At 49.1% G+C, this 21,284-nt stretch overlaps 2 protein-coding genes across 4 annotated transcripts in view; one reads left to right on the forward strand and one right to left on the reverse strand.

Annotated features, from left to right (window-relative positions):
* The window catches only part of LOC147650238 (maestro heat-like repeat-containing protein family member 7), a 170,312-nt gene that overhangs the window by 101,804 nt on the left and 47,224 nt on the right, over window positions 1–21,284 (reverse strand). The window lies entirely within an intron of this gene.
* On the forward strand, window positions 8,213–13,004 carry LOC111944951 (uncharacterized). 2 transcript variants are annotated; one of them, XM_086853488.1, is made up of 6 exons: window positions 8,213–8,369; window positions 8,762–8,864; window positions 9,128–9,184; window positions 9,478–9,707; window positions 10,445–11,255; window positions 11,344–13,004. In XM_086853488.1, exons 1-4 carry the CDS (start codon window positions 8,328–8,330, stop codon window positions 9,666–9,668), a joined length of 393 nt encoding a protein of 130 aa, XP_086709614.1. In that variant the 5' UTR covers window positions 8,213–8,327; the 3' UTR covers window positions 9,669–9,707; window positions 10,445–11,255; window positions 11,344–13,004. The 2 variants fall into 2 exon arrangements, 1 of the variants encoding a protein (XP_086709614.1); XR_015277139.1 differs by lacking the exons at window positions 8,213–8,369; window positions 9,478–9,707 and having other exon boundaries at window positions 8,653–8,864.

Here is a 21,284-nt window from a genome sequence, read left to right on the forward strand (position 1 = left end):
GCTGCTTCTCCTGTGCTCACACAAGATCATGGCAACACGTGGGGATTTGGATTTGGTGTGGGAAGGAATGGAGCAGGTGAGCAGGGCGATGGACTAAACCCAGCAGAGTTTTGTACCAAGAGATCTGAGCAGCAGCAGCTGCACTGCTGGTGCCTCGAGGATGCTTGCCAAGATGGAGATTTCTGAGGGACAGCTCTTGTGGTGTTTGAAATAAGGCAATCATCTCCCCTCTGAATCCCCAGCAGGCTGTTGGAGCACAAGAGGAGCAGCTGTTACTTGTCTCACAGAGCAGGCTGGAACCTCAGCAACCGCTTGCATCAGCAGATGATGCCTGAATGAACCACTGAGCCCAGGAGAACTTTTGAGCACGTAAAATGGGCTTTCTGTGTCTCCACGGAGCCTCAGGCTCCTCTGGAGCACAGCACGTTTGCCCAGGCAGTGCTTTGCAGTGCCCTGCTTGTTTCCTTGCCTCTCCCTGTCCCTGCTGCAGGCACAGCCTTTTGTTTGTTCTGTCTCTTGCGGCAGCCCATGGCTTTCTCAAAGGTGCCTTCACTGCACTGTCTCCCTCCCTGGCCCCGTGTCCCTGGACACACCCTGGCCTCTCTTGCGCAGCCCCCAGCGAGAGCTTTTTGCCCCCAGTGTTGTCTGGTGCAATTCAGGCTCTCAGAGCAGAGATCTTGCATTGATGTCCAGAGGTTCTTTTGCTCCATGTTTGCTGACAGGTTTCTGTGACCTTTCTCCCATCCAATGTGCAGGTGGAACGTGAAGGAAGAAGAATCAGAACTTTTAGGAGAGTGTTCCCCCCAGAGTCCTTTACGTTCAGTGTCTCCAAGTCTGAGCAGCAAAATAGGTCAACTTCTGAAAGAAGCTCCAGCAGCTCAGGGGAGCAGCAGTAGCCCTCCTGCTGATGCACAGCCTGTGGAGCAAGGGGTCAGTGGCCCAAATGTGTCCTTTGGAAATGAGAGTTGGGTTTCTCACTGCTGTTGGAACTCGCTCTGCTAGACCTGTGGGGGCTGAGGGATGTATGTGGGAAGGGTTTGGCAGCCGTGGACTGGACTTGTTGATCATCTGAGCTCTGTTCAGGGCCAGTCTGGGAGCCTGTTCCTTTCCCCTTCCCCGAGGGCAGAGTGTTGGTGAGGGCTGCAGTTGGAGGCTGTGTCTGCCCTGACAGCCGGTACCGTGGGGCTGTGGATGCTGCTGCCAGCGTGGGCTTGTCTGAGCCGGGCCTTGTGCCTCTTTCAGGTGTCCCTGCTGCAGTCACAGCTGGCCCGAGACCGACAGCACCACCAGCAGAACTACATTGAGAGCTGTTCAAGGACCAGCCAGGAGCTGTCAGACCTTCACCAGGAGCTGTCCTGCTCCTTTGCAGCTGTGCTCAAGGAGCCCAAAGCTGCTCTTGTGGAAGCAGAGACTTGAAGCTGCATCAGTCTCTGAATCTTAACTTGGCAGGGACATCCTTGGACCATCAGTCTCTGGAGAGACAGGCCCTGGAGAAGGCAGGTGCAGCTCTTGTGCACAGAGGATTTGTGCCCTGCTCAGAAGGCAGTTCCTGTCAACTGGGGCACAGAAATCCTCCCTAGGACACAGACAAACACTATCAAAGATGAGGGCAAAAAACACCTGCCAAAGCTCTTCCAAGCAGACCCATTTGGTTCTTGAAGGTCTGTTCCTAGTGAGGAATCTTTGATGTAAGCAGCAGGACTTCTGCCTAGAAGACCTAGTGATATATGCGCAAACAGAGAGCAGAGCAGGAAAAACATGCACTTGTGGCTGTCTCAGGATTCTTAATCCATTTTATGAGCTGACGCTGCTCTTGGCCGCCCCGGAGCTCTGGGCTGGCTCCACAGTGCCCAGGGTCCAATGGGAGCTCGCGGAGGGAGGGGTAAGGGGAGGAGGTTACAATACCAGGGACCAATGGGGATACAAAGAAGGCGGGAATACAACATAACAACCAATAGTGTTTTGAGGAAGGGATGACATACATGGAAGGAGCTGGAAGGAGAGGTGGGGTTTACAGGGATGGATGGGGAGCTGGGGCAGGGTAAAGGTGATTGACGGGGAACATTCAGAAAAACTGGGAGGGGCTTACATAACAGACAAATGGAACCAACCAAAGCAGTAAATGGGAGACAACCAGGAACATATCAAACAGACGAAATACTAACAATTTTAACAGAACTGAATAAACATACTACAACAATGAGCCTTAAACACTGCAGCTCTAGGAATTTCTGTGTAGGAATTTGAAAAGTCCCTGAAACACCATTTTTCCTCCTCAGGTGGCTGTCCTAAAGGCAAAGCTTTACTTTCCATGAATATTTATAAACACCAAGAACCTTTTTAGCATTTTTCTTACATTTCCCCTTGGTCAGTGTCCTGGGGTGACTTTATGATACTGGTATCCCAAATCGTCTGGTTTATGTTATATATTAAGTTGTGCACCTTTAAGACTGGCTTTGAGAGCAAGAGAGGGGGAAGAAGAAGCGTGCAGTGTGTTAAGGAAAAACATCACTCCCACACATCCCGCTTCTGGACTGTGGTGTCGGCAGCACAGACAGACAGCGGGACAGAGCTTCTCTCTGGCTTTTAGTTAGTTTTAGCTAGCTGAGGCAGAGGAGTTCCCTGGACCTTTGTTTTTTTTCCAATTTTTTTGGATCTGTGCAAGCCTGCTCTGGACTGAACACCCAGCCAAACCCCGGGAGCTCACGCCTGTGGCCCACCGGGGCCTGGGCCTCGGCACTTTCCAGCACCGGAGGGACTGATAAGAACCTGAGCGAGCCGAGCTACACCACATGAAAAAGACTTTTTCTTCCTAGATTTGCCATCCCATCGAACAGCAAGAGGTTTTATTATTTAATATTATTCAATTTCTGTTTAAAAACCAGCTTTTTCCACTTCTCTCCAAGGAATTTTTTTTTTTTTCTTTTTTTCCTTTTCCTGAACCAGTTGGTAGGGAGGGGCATTTCCCTGTGGAAATCCCCATTTAGAGTTTTCCTTCCTGATTTGCCCTAAACTAGGACAGTCAGGGAAGACAGGAGAATTCCTGTGACTCAGGAACTAATCGCATCCCAGAAGAGCATGTGGGTCTTGAGAATGCTGAGCCTTAAAACTGGTGTTGCCTGGAGCAGCAACTTGGAACTCATGTTATGAGCCAGGTCCCTGCCCAGCTGCCCAGCTTGGGCTTGGACCTTGCGACGGCCAACAGCACTTTGATCGTGTGCTAGTGACCCTGCAAAGGCCAAGAACGTTTGAATATTTGGGTTAGGACCCGGCAAAGGCCAAGGGCCTTTGGACACTGGGGTTAAACCCTGCGAAGGCCAAGGGCCTTTGGACACTGCACTTTGGACATTGTTTGTGCCAAGGAGCGGATGGACACGCGACGGGTGAGTGAGAAAGCCACTGCTCTCCTTGTGCCAAGCCCTGCAGGGGCCTGGGTGGGCCTGGGCTGTGCCTCAGGGAAGGCTTCCCTCTGGGAATAGCAAGGGTTTAACAGTTGCTGTTCCAGAGCTCCAGCAGCTTTGGTGCTTGCTGTGGGGACAGGCCTGGGAGGGAATGGGGGGCACCTGGCCATCCCAGAGCACAGCCACATCTCCTCCTCCATCCTTGTCCAACGGGAGGGGCCATGGGCACAAACAAGGGTCATCGCCTTCCCCTCAGCCTAATTTACAGTGCAGCCTCAGCGCTTCCCAGAGGCAAACCGGGGTTTCTCTCAGACATTTCTGAGATGATCCCCAGTGGCCTAGGGGAGGCCACGGGGATAACAGGAAGATGCTCCAAGGGCTGGAGCACCTGTGCCAAGGGCAAAGGAGGCAAGAGTTGGGGTTGTCCAGGTGGGAGAAGGTTCCAGGGTGATCTTAGAGCTCCTATCAATGCGTGAAGGAAGGGCCTGCAAGAGAGCTGGACAGTGACTTAAGGCAGGGGCCTGCAAGGACAGGACGAGGGAAAATGGCTTCCCACTGAGACAGGGCAGGGATGGATGGGCTATTTGCAGGGAATTCTGCCTTGTCAGGATGCTGGGGCCCTGGCATAGGATGCCCAGGGAAGTCTGAGTGTGCTCTTCCCTGTGCTCTTCCAGGGAGCTCGAGGTCTTTCTCACCAGGGACAATCCTCCCGAGCCCCTGAGGTGAGTAAACTGTGCTGAGCTGGCTGGGATTTTGAAACTGAATGGACACTGGTTCTTGTGGGATCAGAAGAGGCATCTCAGTGGTCCTTTGGAATAGGAAGAGAATGCCTGACTAACAGCTGGATGTGGGCTTTCAGGCACTGACAGACGACAGTGACAGCATGGCCCATTCCGTCGTCTGCACTGACAATCCTGGCAGCATCCTCTCAACTCTGACATCCACGGATAAACAGGATCCCTTTGCATTGCTTCGGGAAGTCTCAGGGAATTGTGGGCGCTTGCAGGAACGTATTGGTCAAATGGACGAGGAAACCCAAACGGTCACAAGCCGCTATCAGCAGATGGAGGATCTGATAGAAGAAATCAGAGGGTGAACATTTCCTCCTCCTCTTCCTCCTCCTCTTGCATTCCAGATGCAATCTGCTTCCAGGTCTGGGAGTTCAGAGGTTCCTGGGTGAAGAAATCACCTGCCCTACAATGTGTGGCTCTTGAGTATCGTCCTGTCAGGGTTTTTCATGCTCTACTGTGACTCCTAAGGCTGTGTGGGAGATGCACAGCCATGTTGGAATAGAAGACTCCTTCTTCTCACCATACCGCTTCCCTGAATTCTGTTCTTTGCGTGCCTCTGCCCAGCCACTGCTTCTCACTGAAGGAAGGCAAAATCCTGCCTTCCTTTCCCTTTGCCTCTGGAGGATTTCCTAGGGAGGGAAAGAGCAAGGTCTTCCTTAGCCCACTGCCCCCTGCTCCAGCCTGGAGTGCTAGAAATGGGATCGGTGACTCTTGAGGCCTCTTTGTTCTTCTGACTGAGCCTTGTCTCTGCAGTTGCTGTGAAAACATTGAGAAGTCCAGGGAAAAGCTGCAGCAATGCATGGGAATCCCAGAGCCAGGAGCCTTGTGGCTGCATCAAAGGAACACCGAGCAGCAGAAGGAAACGTCACCCCAGGTGGAAAAGGCCCAGCAGCAGGACAGGATGGAGGTTGGTTTTGGAAATGAGACTGGCTTTCCCTTGAAAACTTGTCTTGGCCCTTCTTGTACAGTGGAGGCTGCACTGGAGGGAGAAGACCCCTCATTGCAGAGCGAGCTGTAAGTCAAGAGGCAGACACTGGAGGAATTGCAGCTTCAGAGGGATCTGCTGGAGCAAAGGAGGGATGATGTCACCATGGCTCTGGACACCTCATTGCTAAGCAGCACCTGTGGGAGTGGGAGTTGTGCCAGCCAGATCAGCCCAGATGCTGTTTCTGGCAGAAGAAGACAGGGACACTGCTGTGGACAGCTGCCTCAAAATGGCACACACCATCATTGAGGAAGGGCTCAAGGTGTACCTTGTCCTGTTTCCAGGTTTCCCAGGAGCAAGAGTCATCGAGCAGGGCCCTGGAGCAGCTGTGCCAGCAATCCTCTGGCCAAGGGCAACCACTGGCCCAGGTGCACAGAGAGAAGGAGCTGCTGGGCCAGGAGAAGGCTGCCTTTAAGGGACGACTGGCAGCTATGGAGCAGCAGAGGCAAGAGCTTTCCAAGCAGCTGGCAGAGACCAGGTAAAGGCAGGGAGCAGAGCCTTTCAGATGTTTTTACATTCCACAGACATAAAATGGAAGTGTCTCAAAAGAAAAAAAAGTCACAATATGAAGGTTATTTTTCTGACATCTAAAGCCAACAAAGCTCTCGTCAGCCTTGGGCTCCTGTTTGTGCTGCCAAGCACATTCCTGTGGGAAGTCAAAAGCAAGCCACCCAGCCCTGAATTGAGTAGTAGTTAAAGCATGCAGAGGTTGAGTGAAACCTCAAGTTTCTCTTAGGTTTGGTTCCTTATGCTGGGCATTGAACATCCCTCGTTTGTTACCAAGTAGCTTGACATGATCTTGATCTTCAGAACCGAAGCTCCATCTTGAGCATTCCAGGCTCTTACCTGGGGATGTTGGGAGTAGTGCACTGCGATTCTGGGTGAAGCCAGAGGCTCCTGCTGAAAGTCTTGAGGCTTTCTGCTTCCAAGCCTACTCTTGAGAAGTGTGGGCCAGGTGCTAGGGCTGGTTAGAAAGCAGCAGGGAAAGCCCTTTGGAATCCTCAACGACCTCTGGGGATTCTTTCTAATTCTTGATGGGCATCCACCTGCCAAGCCAATCAAAGTCCATTTACACAGTCCCTCTCACTCTGTAAAGAAGGACAAGCCAATTGGGCTACTGCCTGTTTAGCCAACAATACTAAAATAATGGTGGCAAGCCTACTCCTTGACCTTGCAAGAGTTTAAACAGCAGTCTCTGCATTTAGGGTGTTGGTATTTCTTACAAGTGCTACCACGACCTTGAGATTTTTCTGCATCATGCCAAGTAGTTCTGAAGTCTCTTAAATACACGGTGTCTGGAAAATGATGTACCTTTCTGTCCATTTTCAAGAGTATTAAAATGTCAGGAGTTGGGCAGGACAAGAGTCTGTCCTGTCCCCCTGCAGAGCAGCTTGCAAGTGCTGATGACAGAAGGGCTGTGAGCAGAGGCTGAGACTTTGCTCATCAGCCCATCCTGTCCGGGCACAGCTCCCCAGTGTCATAGATCAGGAACAGCAAGTGAAGCTTTGGCTGTTGAGGTCAAGTTGGGCTGGGCTGTGTGTGCTGTGCCAGGCCATAAGGAAGGCCAGGGCACTCCCTCAGAGGGCCCTGCTTTGCTATGGAAATGGCACAAAAGTGCCTTCTCTGGAAGAGTTTCCATGTGATCCATTTTCCCTACTGATGTGTGGGGATCTTGAGCCTCGTTGTCCTGGAATAACCAGCTGTGGGTGTCAGGAGCAAGCAGCTCATGTCTCTCTGTATTTGCAATTTGTAGGTCAGCAAAGGAGAGCCTGGAATCCAGCCTGTCTGCTGCTCAGCAGCAGATATCTCAGCTGGAGATGAGCAGGAACCATCTGGAGGCTCAAGTGCTCAGAGTCACGCAGGCCAAGGCAGTGGTAGAAGGTGAGGACCTCGTGTGCTTTGTTTGTGGTGCCGCCCCTGCCGAGAAAAGCTAAGCACCCTGTAAAGCCACCTCTGTCCACAGGGCTTCTGAGGAGTGGTGGGGCTGCAGGCACTGAAAAGGCCTGAGGTCAGTAAAGTCAGCAAAGACTCTGACTCCTGCTGTTGGTGATGTTTGCAGGACAAGTGAAATTCCTGCAACAAGAGCTGGAAGCAGAAGGAGCTCTCAGGAGAAAGGAACTGGAAGAGACAGCTCAGCAGCTCATGCAGGCAGAATAGCAGAGTCAAGAAATGCTCAGGCTTCCAGGAACCGCAAAGCAAAGGGAAATAAACAAGCTCCTGCAAGACCTGGTAGGGGACAATATGCTTCTGAATTCAGGCTGGTGCTGGGACAGTAAATGCAGACATGGCTCCAGTGAGGGCGTAAGAGGAGTTCCAGAGCAGGTTGGGCAGTGCCCACCCAAAGTGTGACAGCCCAGGGCAGGATCATCCCTGAATCCCTCCTGCCACGGAGCAGATGCCAACATGGAGCAGATGCCAACATGGAGCAGATGCCATCAGTGCCGCTGGCTGCAGGAGCGGGAACTCGGGTCCTTTCTTGCTGTGCTTCCATGATTGACACAGGGATTAGGTTTGGGCTGGAAGCCAATGGAACAGGCCCCTGGTCCTTCAGTGCTTGTGGCTGGGGCATCAGGGAGGGGAAGGTGATACCTCCTTTTGTGAGTGCTTGGGCTCAATGCTTGTGAAGGTTTTTCCCAACAGAAATGATTCCATGAGGCTGTGATTCTTGCAGCTGCTGAGCCTCCTCTTAAATTCCCAGGCGGGACATGGTTTATGGAGTGCAGAAAGCCAGTGCTGTTGTCTTTTCAGGCTGGGGTTTGTGGGATGGATGAAGCTTCACATTTTTCAGCAGGGAGCTTCCCTGCAACTTCATCTTGAAAATTTTTCTCCCCTCTTCAAAAAACCTTTTTTGAAAAAAGACACCATGCAGAGTTACAAGAGATGGCTCCCACTCTCCTTGCACTGCCATGACGAGAACCAGCGTGTGGTTGATGTGAGGACTCAGCAGCTGCCGTGGCTCCCTGGCAGGGCGCTCGGCTGCCTCCTGCTCTGCTGCCTCGCAGGCTGCATCTCCCTCCTGGTCTTGGCCCAGGGACGTGGGTCCTGTGCCCTGGGCTGTGGTGCCATCTCTGGGTCTCTGCTGCTCTCCAGGCCTCCCGGGAAACGCTGCTCTGTTCCGCCCGATTGCTGAAGAGGCAGGATCTCCAGCAGATGCTGCGGGTGGATCAGACCTGGAGGTTCTGCGAGGGCCTGGTAAGGGCGGGCTGGAAGCCCCAGCCCCAGGCTGGAGAAGCTCAGTGTGTGCGGCTGGCAGCTGTGCCCTGCCCAGTGCCGCACCCAGGGCCGCCAGCCTGTGCCCCACACGCTGCTCCCTTCCCTGGGCCCCGCGGGCTCTACTCCAGCCCCCTGTGGCCCCGAGCCGTGTGCCCATGGAGCCCCGGCACCGCTGGTCTGTCGGGCAGGGCAGCAGCCCGGCTCCCCGGGCAGCAGCCGGCCCTCTGCCCCCTCCAGAGCCCGGCGCCAGCGGCTGCTGCCCGGTGCCTCAGGGCTGGGCGGGCACGGGAGGCCGGGGCTGGCCGCAGGCAGCAGTGCCCGGCCGAGGGGCAGAGCCCGCACCAACCCTTCCCTCCCGCCGCCCTCTGCAGCTGGCACAGGACAGGAGCCGAGCGGCTGAGCACCTGCACCGGGCCCTGCTGTACCTGGACAGCCCGCAGGAGTCCCTGCGAGCGGCGGCCATCAGGTTCATTGGTGAGCCACGAACCGGGCTGGGCTCCCTCCCTGCCCCGCCGCAGCTCGGCCCCAGCCCCGGCTGCTGCCCCGGCCCTGGAGCCCCGGCTGCCCTCGGGGCTGCTGCTGCCGGCCTCTGGCAGCCGGGCCCTTGGGCTGAGTCAGGATGCGGCAAGGGCTGGGGCTGAGCCCTGCCGGGGCAGGAGGCCGTGTGGCCCCAGGGCTGGCAGCGCCGCTGGCAGGGAGCTTTGCTGCTGGGACCCTGACAGGCTCTGTGTTCCCAGGGATGGCCGGGTGGCACCTCCGGGGGAACAAACGAGAGCTCCAGAGCATCTGTCAGGGTGAGTGAGGGCAGCGGGCTGCCAGCCCCGGCTGCCAAGGGGAGCTGCAATCCCTGCCCCGGCTGCCGAGGGCTCTGCTCCCTGTGCGGACCAGACCTGGTGTGGCCAGGGCACACACAGAGATTTCAGGGGCACGAGTGCCAATAGTGTCCAGTGGCTTTGGGCTGATCCCTTTGGTCCCTGCTCCCTCCTGGCCATGGCCAGAGCCACCTGCGTTGGCCCTTGCACGGGGCTCTCCTCGGGTCCCTGCAGATCCAGATCTGACCATGGAGATCTGTTCCTCTCTCTTGCAGCCCTTGATGACAAGGCACAGGACATCAGCCCTGCCATCAGAAGGCTGGCTCTGGAAACAGCCTTTGTCCTCCGGGCAGCTCCAGGCTCCATCTTGCAGAAGTGGCAAGATGGATTCCGCAGGGCACGCAAGAACCGCCCTTGTCTGTGGGCCTGTGGCTGGCTGTGCTGCTGGAGCTCTGAGGAGAGCTGAATTGAGAGGCTCTCTGTCTGCCGGGGCCATCTGAGCCGGGCAGGATTTTTCTTTAAGATGGTTTCTTTTTCCTTTTTCTTAGTTCTTCTTTAATATAGAAATATAGAAATATAGAAATACATAGAATATAGGTATAGAATTATATATAAAAATATAGAATGTGTTCTCATACCCAGTGTCTCAGGTGCTTTCTCTGGTGCCCAGTGTGCGCAGGGCATAGGGGGAGAGGGGAAAAGGGTGCTTGTGCTCAGCAAGCTGCCCAGGAGTGCAGTGGGGAAGGGAAAATGGCCAGAAGGCCCTCGGCCTTTGGTGCTTCTGCTGAAGCCTTAATGCTGCCCACAGAGGGGCTGGGCAGGGGCTGGAGCTGTGGGGATCGCTGTGATTGTGGTGCCTGGAGATGGGCACGAGGCTTCTCCCAGCCAGGAAGCGCCGTCTGTGTCCTGCAGCCTGTGGGTTGCTGGCGGGATTGCTGAGGGCTCTGAGGCTCTCTCAATCCGGTTCCTCTGGAGCTCCATCGGGGCTGCGCCGCTGCTGGGCAGGTTGGCCGGGCTGGGGGAGACCAGAGGGGCTGGGGTGGAGGGAGGCCCGGAAGGAATGCGGTGCTGCAGAGGCCTTGATGGGACAAGGCAGTGGGAAGGCACAAGGGGCAGGTGTGAGGGAGGAGGTGGCAGGAGGTTCCAAGGGTACAGGAGGCCCCTGAGGGGCCGGGGTGGTGGAAGCACTGAGGTTTGGTCAACATGGAAGAGACATTTCCTTCCCCCATCTTGTATGTCCAGGTGGGAGGAGCAGCATCCTACAGCCAGGGGACGTCTGGCAAGTTCCCTGAGATTTACCAGCACCCATCCTACTTTCAGCTGGAGGAACAAAGGCCCAAGGCAGAAGTGGCAACAGAGGCTTGGAGCTCAAGCTGATGAAAGATGCAGAAACCTCCAGGCAAGCAAGAGTGCTCTGCCTTTCCTTTGTCTTCTTCTTGGAAGAAGAATCCTGTGGCACTGAAGACTGGCTTGACTTGATCAGCTGGAGGAGCCCCCCTAACCTTGCTCTGGTTTCTTGCATTCTTTGCACAGTCAGTAACACCTGTGAGTGTGGAGGGTGGCAGGGACCCTGCTTGAGCCCCTCCAGGCACCAGGGGGGCATTTTATCAGGAACAATGCACCAGAGACATTCTTGTTTCTTGGGTGCCTCCCAGGGCAATCTGGGCTTGATCAGCACTCAGGGCCTTAAGAAGGTTCTGCCCAGCAAAGGCATCAGATGCCAGGCTGATCAGATCCCAAAGGCTTCAAGTTACAGCACCCAAGGTGGAGCTGATGGATGTATCCAGCTCCTTACACTGCAGCTCCAGCACTGTTAACACACCCACCTAACCTAACCTAACCTAACCTAACCTAACCTAACCTAACCTAACCTAACCTAACCTAACAGCACAACACTCCCTAGAGGGAAAGAGCTACCCCAAAAGCCTGTCTTCAGAAAAACTCCAACTGAAGGCTTAAAATATTAGAGAATGAACACAACATACAGATAATGAGATGTGTCTTCATGGAGAGTTCAGAATCTGCCACTTAGGAAATGCTGCCAGAGCCCCAGGTAGGTGCAAAGATGGCAAAGAGGGAATGCATTCACCACATTGCAGAGTCCCACAGGCTTTCATTTACCTGTCTCTTTCCCTCTCTAGGACATTCACAGAAGCCTGCAATTCAAAATTTTCCAGTGCCACTTCTTTGCATTCACTCCATTCCCTCTCCAGTTTCTGCAGCTTCACTTGGAGCTCCTTCTTCTGATGTTCTGCCTCCTCCAGCCTCTTCTGGATGTGTTCAGCCTCCAATTGCTTCTGCCTTGACTGTGCCTGGGCCTCGCTCACATCTTGCTGGGCTCTCTGGACTCTGCTTTCCAGGAAATCTCGGGAGGCTGCCAGCTGAGATGTCAACTCTTCCACCTCCAGTCAAACAGAACAAAGCAGTCAGAGGCGACAGCCACAGCCTGCCACTGTCAGCCACAGCAGAGGCCATGAGGAAAGGGAAAGGACAACTTCCCATTTCTCCCTGTCCTGAAAGCACCAGATTCCCAATGGATATGGACAACTTGGTTAAGTCTCTAAGTGGCCCACCTGAAAAAGCACCTCCCAAACCAAGGCTAGCAAGTAGAGGCCAGCAGGAGTCCATGCTGATGGTTGCTGGCCAACAGCCCAGAGGACTGGCCCAGCTGTCCAGGGGGCAGCAGCTGAGATTCAGCAGAGCACTGAGTGTCCTTCAGAGCAGCTGCCATGCTGCTCCCCACAGCATGAGGCAGCCCCAGGGATCACTCCATCAGCTGCTGCTCTGCCATGGAAAAGCAAGAAGGCCACAGAGTCTTCCCTGGCTGACTGCAGTGCCACTGCTGTTTCACTCACCTGCTTTTGTAGAGCGTCCCTCTGCTCAAGGAGGACATTCATCTCCTCTCTCTGATGCCCTGAAGTTCTTCCTTGTGCCTCCTCTGCACTGCCAGCATTTCATTGTGAGCTTCCTGCAGCTCAGCTTGCAGCTTTGCCTTGATGGTCTGGCAACAAAATGCAGAGCGACTTCCTGGGACCTGCCCTCAGGCTCAGATTTTTGCACTTGCTGTCTCCAAATCCCATTCCTTCAGCCACTTCTTGTGGCTTCTCAACCCAGCTCTGCTTGCACTGCAAGCCCTCCTTCCTGGGCCTGAGCTCTGGAGCTTACCAGGCTCTGTGCTCCCACAGCCTGAGGCAGCCCTTGCCTCCTCACTCCCAGGAGCTGCCTTTTGTGCCCTTGTCCCTGCCCTGCACTCCATTCCCTGCCTACTCAGACTTACCTGTCCCTTCTCTTGCTGCTCTTTCACCGCCTGCCTGAGCTGCTGGACCTGCTGGCACGCTTGGCTGAGCTGTCCCCAAGTTTGGAGCAGTGTCTCTGTTAAAGCCCTCTTCTCATTCTTCTCTTCCTGCAGCACCTGCACAGAAGCAAAGAGCAGAGGGTTTCACACTTGCCTGCAACATCTGTGTGGCAAGAGGCAAGGACGGATGGGCTCACGCGCCCTCAGAGCACTTGGCTGCTGCTCCCCTGGGCCACTGTCTGCCCCGGGGAGCCACAGCTGCCCAGGAAGTGACTTAAAACACAGCCCAGAAGACATCTCTGGGTTCCTCTTCAGAAATACTCCACATGAATCGTTAAATAGATTTTTCTCATCCTTGTCAGCATTTCTGACACCCTCCCTGTGCCCACAAAAGTCCTATGTCGTGGTTTTAATCCAATTACTAAGAAAATTACTTATTTCTTGCTGTGAGATATGGATTAGAACAAGAGCAAAACAGGCATAAAACTTAAAAGGAAAAAAAAAAAACGTTTATTGACAAACTACAATAATAAGAACACCAGAATAAACTTCCAGAAAAACCTTTTCATCCCCTATCTACAAACTATTCCTTTGTTCACATGACAACAGATACAAAAACTTTGGAACTTTGATGGTTAAAACAGTCCCATTTCTTGCTACAGTCTTTTCACCAGTCTTTGTAGAGAAACAGAAGTTTCTTCCTGTTAATTTATGGAGTTTCTCACAAGAAAACTATTTTTGTTATAGTTTTCCATTGCCCTAATGTTAGCTGCCCAGAGCTGCTATTATTAGAGCTCACTCCTCCCATTTTCACATCACTCTGAAGTGTGTATGGGCCATGAGTCCAGGGATAGCATTTTTAAGGATAAGTTATTCAAAGGCAAAAAAGTCTTCTTCATCTGTTTCTGTGAGCTTCACTAGAAAACAGTTTTCTCATTGCCTCTCAAGGCTTCAAATCTCCCAGCACTTCACTATACCATAATTACTCTACTTTTTACTCCAATTTACACTTTGAACCCTATTATTCCTCCCTAGATACTGTATCATGAATTAAAGGAGTTCTTTTCAGGACTTCATTGTCCATCTCCATAGTTTTAACAGAAAGATATTTCAGCTTAATGAAAGCATCTTCTTAATTCTCTACCTCTTCTGAAGCTTCTTTTCTTTCCTGTCACTGGTAGTTTATAAAGTGTCTTTTCATGTTGATCACTCTCTTTTTCTCTCTCTGGATAAAAAGATTAATCCGCAAGTCTCATCTGGGTAATGAAGGAGTTAAAATCTTGCCCAGGCTTTTGTAGATGGTTCGGTGATCTCTGCCGAACAGGAGCTGGAGCCGTCTGCGATGGGAAGTTCTTCATAGCTGCTCTGGAGAGTGTGGTCGCTGTCTCTGCTTGCTGCAGGTCCAGAGCCTCTCTCCTTCTTCACTCAGCAGTTTCTAGTGAATTTAGTTACAGCAAAACCTGCAGCCGAGCCAGAGATCGGCCTGGCCCGGCCCGGGCCCGAGGAAAACCTTCCCCAGGCCCCCCCATCTCCCGGGCAGGAGACGCGGCAGGCCCAGCCCCGGCCCCGCCCGGCCGCATGGCCTGGGCAGGGAACGGGAGGCCTGGAGCTCCGCCACCCTTCCAGCCAGGAAACAAAGAGAACCCAGAGAGCTCTGCTTTTACACTTTAAGGTAGGGTTCACAAGTTGATCCCACTTTTCAATGGCCTAAACTGCTGTCAATTCTCAGCAATGACCGATAATTGGTCAGGAGAAAAGACTCCAGGCAGTTCCCAGCAACTCCAACTCCCTTAAAGGTAAAGTAACTCCATGACACCCAGCTTGAGGAAATGAATGCAGAAGGAGGTGCAGAGTTGTTCAGAGAAGGTTTGGTGAAGATAAAACTAAGATAAAAAAGAGATTTGCTGCTTCTTTCTACCAAACTTCCAGTGTTTGGTGTGTTTGCAAAGCCCCTGCTTTGGTCAAGTGGCACATGACCATTTTCTCTCTCTCAAGATGGGTGCACAGGGGAAAGAGGTGCCTGTGTGGAAAATCTTGACATTTCCTGCAAAACAGTGAATTGCCTGGGTGTAAAAATAAACATCATAAACATAAACATAATATTATAATAGTTAATAATAATAATAATAATAATAATAATAATAATAGTAATGGCAGGGTGGAGGCAAGGGCTCCCTGCTTCTGCAGCAATGGGGGCACAAGCTTCTTGAACTGTAGAACTGGTGAGGACTCTGAAAAGCCTCTCCAGACCCCTGCAGCCAAAACATCTTTGAGACAGCAAGACAATAAAATTCCCTTTGAAAAGATCAAAGGGCAAAACTCCACTTAAAAATACTCAAAGTATTTTAGGGCATTTTTCTTTTAAATCTTTTTTCTCGCTCAAAACCATTCACTGAACCTCACCCTGAGCTGTTTCACGCCCTAGAAACATGGTTTTAGGGCAAACTCCCTGCAAATGACAATGTTTCACCCAGCTCTTGTTTTATAGCCAACGAGCATCAAATTTACAGATGCAGGAGGCACAAAGGTGCCTTATCCTGGTGCCAGGAGCTTGGAGCAAGAGGCCTGGGCTGTGCAGTCCCTGCTGTGAGCAGCCCTGAAATGAGTGCAGGTTTCTATGACAGCCCCCAAATGGCAGATCTGGGCCTGTCATGCACAATCCCGTTTTCTGAACCTCCACCCCTGAATCTCATCACTCAGGTTTTGTTATCCGCATCCTATCCTGACACTGAAGATCTCAAGGAGATAAGGGCTCAGATGCTGCTGGTATTGGACACCAGCACCAGCTGCTCCCCGTCCTCATTCACTCTACATTAAAGACCAGAAAGATCTCATGAAGTCAGAAGAAAGAAAAAACCATGGATATGTCATCTGGGATTCCTGCTGTTTGCTGGTAATTAAGTTTGTCACAATCTTGACAGAGCTGGGAACGATGGAGGGAATCAGAAAGAAAAGGCAGAGGGAGGGAAAATATAATAAGAGTCACTCTGGAGCTTTTTCCTTCTGATTCTCTTGCCAAAGAAAATGATTAAAGAAAATAACGTTATCTCCATGGTGGTTGCTCTCCAGTTCCACTAGAGACAGGAATTCAGCCTAACAATTTGTCAATTTTCTCTCAAGCTCAGGTGTTGCTATATTTTATATATTAGTAAAGGCCTGTATGCACAAACCAGCCTTTGAAATAAGTCGTGATATTAAGGGCTGAAATCCTTGAAACTTGCCTGCAGAAGAGAGAGTAAAGCAAAACAATATCCTTGTGTACAAGGATAAGAATGTAAACCTGTGTGTGTTAGCCAGTAGTAACTTGCTCTGCCCACAGACCCTGTAGAACCCTATAAAAGGTGTGTTAATAATAGAAATAAACGGCATTCACAATTACTTCTGTGAAGACTGGTGAACAGCTCGGGGGTCTTTCAACATCTGGCGCCCGAACAGGGACACCCCTGCGGGCAGAGGGGCTTTGGAGTCAGCGGAGTGGATCTGGACATTAGACGTCGCGGGCTTGGATCGGCACCGGATAGGCAGCCTGAGCGCGGTGAAACGCTGAGCGGTAGGACGTGGAAAGTCAGGCTGCTGGGGGGGGCCCAGGAAGGCAAGGGCGTGGTAGAAGGGTCGCAACCTTCCCCCTTGCGGGTGGCCGTCAGCATGGAGGCAGAGTTTGCGGCGGCAGATAAACTGCTTCTCTGCATCCTCGTTAAACGAGGCGAAGCAGCCCAGGAAAAGGACCTGGATATGCTCATTATATGGGCTAATTGTCATGGGCATTTGCAGTGCTCACACTGCTTTTTGCGGTGCAAGAACGGACTGGTATGTCGGCTCTGATATGGGAAATGGCAATTACAGAAAAGAGCAAGGACACTGTGTCTCTCGGTTGAACTTGGCAGATTGCAATTAATACCTTAAAAGACAGAAAAGTGAGATATGCTGAGGCTGTGAGCCCCGTAATTCTACCTGCGTCACAGCGGCAGATGCCTTTACCTCCCACTGCTGGACAAGCACTCCTATCTATGCTGCCCATGGAGAGAGGGAGGGAGAGTCAGAGAGAAGAAAATAAAGGAAAAAAAAAAAAAAAGTTCCACAGCGAACGCTGAAACAACGAACAGAATCTGTTCAGTTATGGCAGGATGTGATACATCCAGAAATATTTGCTTCATTTTTGGAGTCACTTTTAGCATTACAATCTTATTAAAGTTCCATCTTTACCACCCTGGAAGAAAAGAAGCCAAATTTAGATTGGTTTCCACCCGAAGCAGGGGGACATGGGGGAGCACAGAGGTGGGCTCTGTGAGAACAAAGGCACCCTGGGGGCAGAAGCAGCGCAAGAAAAGTTCCAAGGCCACGCTGATAAGCTGCAATGATCGCTGTTGTTAGCACCTGGCCTGAGAGACTTTTCGTGTAACATCGCCTGCTTTTGTAAAATCGTGCCCTTTTTTCCTCTGTCAGAGAACAACATGAGAGATTGAGAGAAAAAACTGCATTTGTTAAAGTTAACTTTGTGAGGTTTTTCTTTCCCTTTCTCTCCGTTTTCCTCGCTGCGAGAGTATGTAGAGAATGTGAAGGAAGATAAGAGCAGAGCTGCAGCAGCAGCAGGGTGGGCAGCTCACCCCCCCTGCTCCCTCTCTAAGAAGAAGCACCCAGATAATACCAAGTTTGTTAAAAAGTCATAATTTATTGGGTTTTCAAAATGTTTTTATATGCCATTGTAGAGTTAATTTTGTGTTTTAAGTAATTATGAGTTTATGTAATTGGAGTTTTTAAGATTTTACTAGAGAAGTTATTGTGATTCTTTGAACGTTTAAAAAAAAAAAAAAAGAAAAAAAAGAAAAAAAAAGAAGAAAAAATAGAAAAAAAAAAAAAAAAGAGTGAGAAAAAGTGTTTAAACATGGTGTGATTTACAGCTTCTAGGAAAACCTTCCAATTAATGATATCTACAGAAGAGATTTGTGGTTTAAAAAATAATTAGTTAAGAGAACTTTACTGTACAAGACAAAGTTAAGTTAAAGTATATATTATCTATTTGCTTGTTTTTTCCACAATTTTAATAAGGTAATTTTAATGTGAGTCCTTTTGTTATATAAAGCACATATAACTGCATATACACCAATTTGGATTTTGGGTTTTAGTTTAAGAATTGGACTTGATGTTTCTGAAAAAATGTAAATGTAGTACTTTTGAAAAGTGCTACAAAGCTGGATGGCAACTCACCAAATCCTGTGTTGTTGTGGTTTTTCTCTAGAAAAACTGCACTTTCAAATCCTAACCAATTTAAGCATATACTAAGCAAATTCCTGTTATGAATAAGTATTTTTAGTAACATTTGCAGTTATTGTGAGTTATTCTCAGAGCTAGATGACATAGAATTGTGATGTATTTGTTACATTCTTATAATCTTTATCGTGAATTCATGTTACTGTTATATTGTGTTTAAAAAGTATATATCAAACTTTTAGTTGCCTTTTTGTACTAACAGAATAATATTAAGTTATGATTTTATTTAATATAGATTAAGTGTTAATAGAATTAAGGATAGTTAAGTTTTATAATGTTTAGGCTTGAATGTTTTTAAGTTAAGTTTTCTAACTTAGATATTCTTTTAAGGTTAAGTTTGTTATTTCCTTTTATCATATATAATTATTGTTAGGTTTAAATATTGTTTAATTTAAATTGTTTTATGTTTTATTGGAGACACTTGTTTAAACTGAAAAGTATAGTTATTTTCCTAGAGATATGAAGACAGCCACAACTGAAACAGCAGTGATGGAACACTGGTGAACACCTGCTTGTGGATAGAAGGGAATGCAGTCTGTGACACCCTTGACTTCATCGGGAGTTCTATTGGTTGTTGCAATCTCTGCAGTTTTGTTTGTTATAGCTTTCTTATTTTTCAGTGTTTCCAGAATTTTAAGAAGATGTACCATTGCTGAGGATCAGCTGCCATAGGAGAGGCTTCAGATTAAACCAACTGCTGCATGGTTTAATTGGTCTGGTACCTGAGGCTTCTGATCATTTGATTTGTACAAATGCATTTTAACAGTTTGCTGTGCTGTAAGCATCTCATGGCTGCTACTATTGAGAACCTTGTTCTAGAAATATGTTAAGAGGCATCTTTCCAGTTTAAAGCCAGGCCCTGGCCAAGCCTTGACTTTACCTGGAGGGAACGTTTGCCATCAGATCCAGATGTTTTCTGTCCCAAATCATTATTTGAGTCACTTTTTGACTCAGCAATTTGACCCTGTTGATATGACAGTTGGATCAGTTTTGAAGTGGGCTTGGAGAACCATTTCCGGAGGTGATTACCCAATCCTTCACTGATTGTTTTGTTTCTGTTTGTTTGCTAACAATGGGATGCTGGTGCAGTGTTTTAGTAATTAATAGTAGTTTTATATTACATATGTTATTAATAATGTTTATGATTTAATTGATTTTTAACCGGTATAAGTTCTTATTAATTGTGTATATGGTTTTGTGTTGCTGTTGATGTTTATAACAGAAGTACACCTCATTTTATTTTTTTTTAAGAAAACGGGGGAAATGGATGCCCTAAAAACATTTGATTAGTGTAATTCATTAACTTCAAGGAGAGAAGTGCCTGTGTTTTGTTGGCAGGTTCAAAAAGGTCACCTGTTCATCTGACCAGACTGTCTGCCTCTGAACACATGAGATCCAGTGAACAGAGATGTCATCACACAGCCTTGGTACTCCAGACATGGATCAGAAGTGGAGCTGTCAGGACACAGTTGTGTCTGAACACTACACAGACAGTTGCCAACAGAACTTTTATGTCGTTACTATGATGTTATGTCTCTACCAATTTTTCAGGTATCCTTTGTTTTAAGATTTAGAAGGATCTGAAGAAGAACTTGAACATCAAAACCCTCAGTCACCCATCAGCTGCCAGCTGACATCACGGGAGCAGTGAACGTTCCAGGACTGAATCGTGTTAGAGAAATTCTGTAGAAGATCTAAGAAGTGTAGAGACTCCATTTAACTGTATATAAAGCAAATTGTAGTTGTGTGTTTACCCTTTCAGCAAATTGCTTTCACGCTTAGACTACATATATACCAAAGCATGTGTGTTAAAAGTAGTTCTATAATAGGTTAAGATAGTTTAGCCTGTGTAGTAATTGTTATGTTAGTATAAAGTATAAGTATTCCCCCTTCAAGAGCTAGTGTAAGCATCTTTGAAAGTTCATTTAACGATTGGAGTTTTAGCTGTAAGTTTGCAAATATGGTGTCATTTGCATGGAACAAACTGCTTATGGTAATTGTGTTGTGTATAGTCCTGACTAACTGTCTGCTAACTAACATCCAAAAGAGGCAGAACATGTGGGTCACTCTGGCACATTGAACTGGCCAAAAGTCAGTGTGTCTAAGCCTAGCCACACCTAGAGATCCTTTCGCACCTGTCTCGTAGGAGTCCCTGAATGGGATCCTCCAGCATTTAAAGATTTAATTAGTAATGAGACTCGACTGAATCGATTGGCAACGTTGCAAGAGTGCAATTGCACTGTTGGCTTCACATTAAGACAACCTGAAGCCTGTTGGCAAGCAAAAAATTACCAAAGTTGTCAATGTTACAACCCTCAGAAGAATTAGATTTGTTAAGTTCCACCAATACCGCAGGTGGATGGATAATGTTTGAACCCCCGACAAAAAGTCATTCTAACAAAGTAATGTAGCCCTGAGCTGCAGTCAACCCTATAGCTGATCTCGTTAATACCACTGAAAGTAAAGCCTTTGTTCGTGGTGCAATCTCACAGGACAATTACCAAAGCGATTACCTAGTTCCATCTTCCTAATCTGTGGGGATAGGGCATGGAATGGGATTCCTGCTAGTCCACATGGAAGACCCTGTTATCTTGGGAAACATAACCTTGTTCCACCCAAGCTAACACCAATTGTTGAATATAGCTAGCAAAATGAAGAACATCAAACAGTCAAAGCGAAGCCTGAATGAATTAAAGTTTAGCCACCCTAAAAAGGCTCACTTGCTGGACTAAGGTAGGATTGAACTTAACATCCACAATGTTAAGTGAGCTTTCAGCCAATGTGAGTAGTGTATGTCATGCAATATTATGAAATCGAGCTGCAATGGACCTTTTGCTCTTGGCACAGGGACGTGGTTGTGAGGAGTTTGAAGGCATGTGCTGCTTGGATCTTACTGATCATTCAGCTTCCATCCATAAGAACTGCAACAGCTACAGGATGGGTTACATGCCCTAAAAGAAGATAGTGACCCCACTGGAAGCTGGTTCGCCAGCTGGGGCAACACCGGATGGTTGAGGTCTCTTGTGCTAGAAGGGGGACGGACTTTACTTATAATGTTAATTGGGATGACAGTCTAAGTGGCATGATATCTTATCCAAAGCCTGGTTTGTGCAAAAAGAGAAAGGGGGAATTGTTGCTATATTTTATATATTAGTAAAGGCCTGTATGCACAAACCAGCCTTTGAAATAAGTCGTGATATTAAGGGCTGAAATCCTTGAAACTTGCCTGCAGAAGAGAGAGTAAAGCAAAACAATATCCTTGTGTACAAGGATAAGAATGTAAACCTGTGTGTGTTAGCCAATAGTAACTTGCTCTGCCCACAGACCCTGTAGAACCCTATAAAAGGTGTGTTAATAATAGAAATAAACGGCATTCACAATTACTTCTGTGAAGACTGGTGAACAGCTCGGGGGTCTTTCAACACTCAGGTAATGTCATTCCAATATTTACTGGGCTGCACACCGGTTCCTGGGGTTTCTGTCAATTCAAACCCAGGCTCTCCCTTTTTGTCTCTCCCT

This window comes from Cyanistes caeruleus, chromosome 16 (genome assembly GCF_971803275.1).
Source record: "Cyanistes caeruleus chromosome 16, bCyaCae1.hap1.1, whole genome shotgun sequence".
In the NCBI taxonomy this organism is placed as follows: domain Eukaryota; kingdom Metazoa; phylum Chordata; class Aves; order Passeriformes; family Paridae; genus Cyanistes; species Cyanistes caeruleus.

What these genes read in the sequence shown, in the direction of transcription:
- LOC111944951 (XM_086853488.1), top strand. Translation starts at nt 8,328, where the DNA reads ATGCTGCGGGTGGATCAGACCTGGAGGTTCTGCGAGGGCCTG. An exon ending in GGAGGTTCTGCGAGGGCCTG is followed by an intron (nt 8,370 to 8,761) that starts GTAAGGGCGGGC and finishes CGCCCTCTGCAG; the next exon opens with CTGGCACAGGACAGGAGCCG. An exon ending in GGCGGCCATCAGGTTCATTG is followed by an intron (nt 8,865 to 9,127) that starts GTGAGCCACGAA and finishes CTGTGTTCCCAG; the next exon opens with GGATGGCCGGGTGGCACCTC.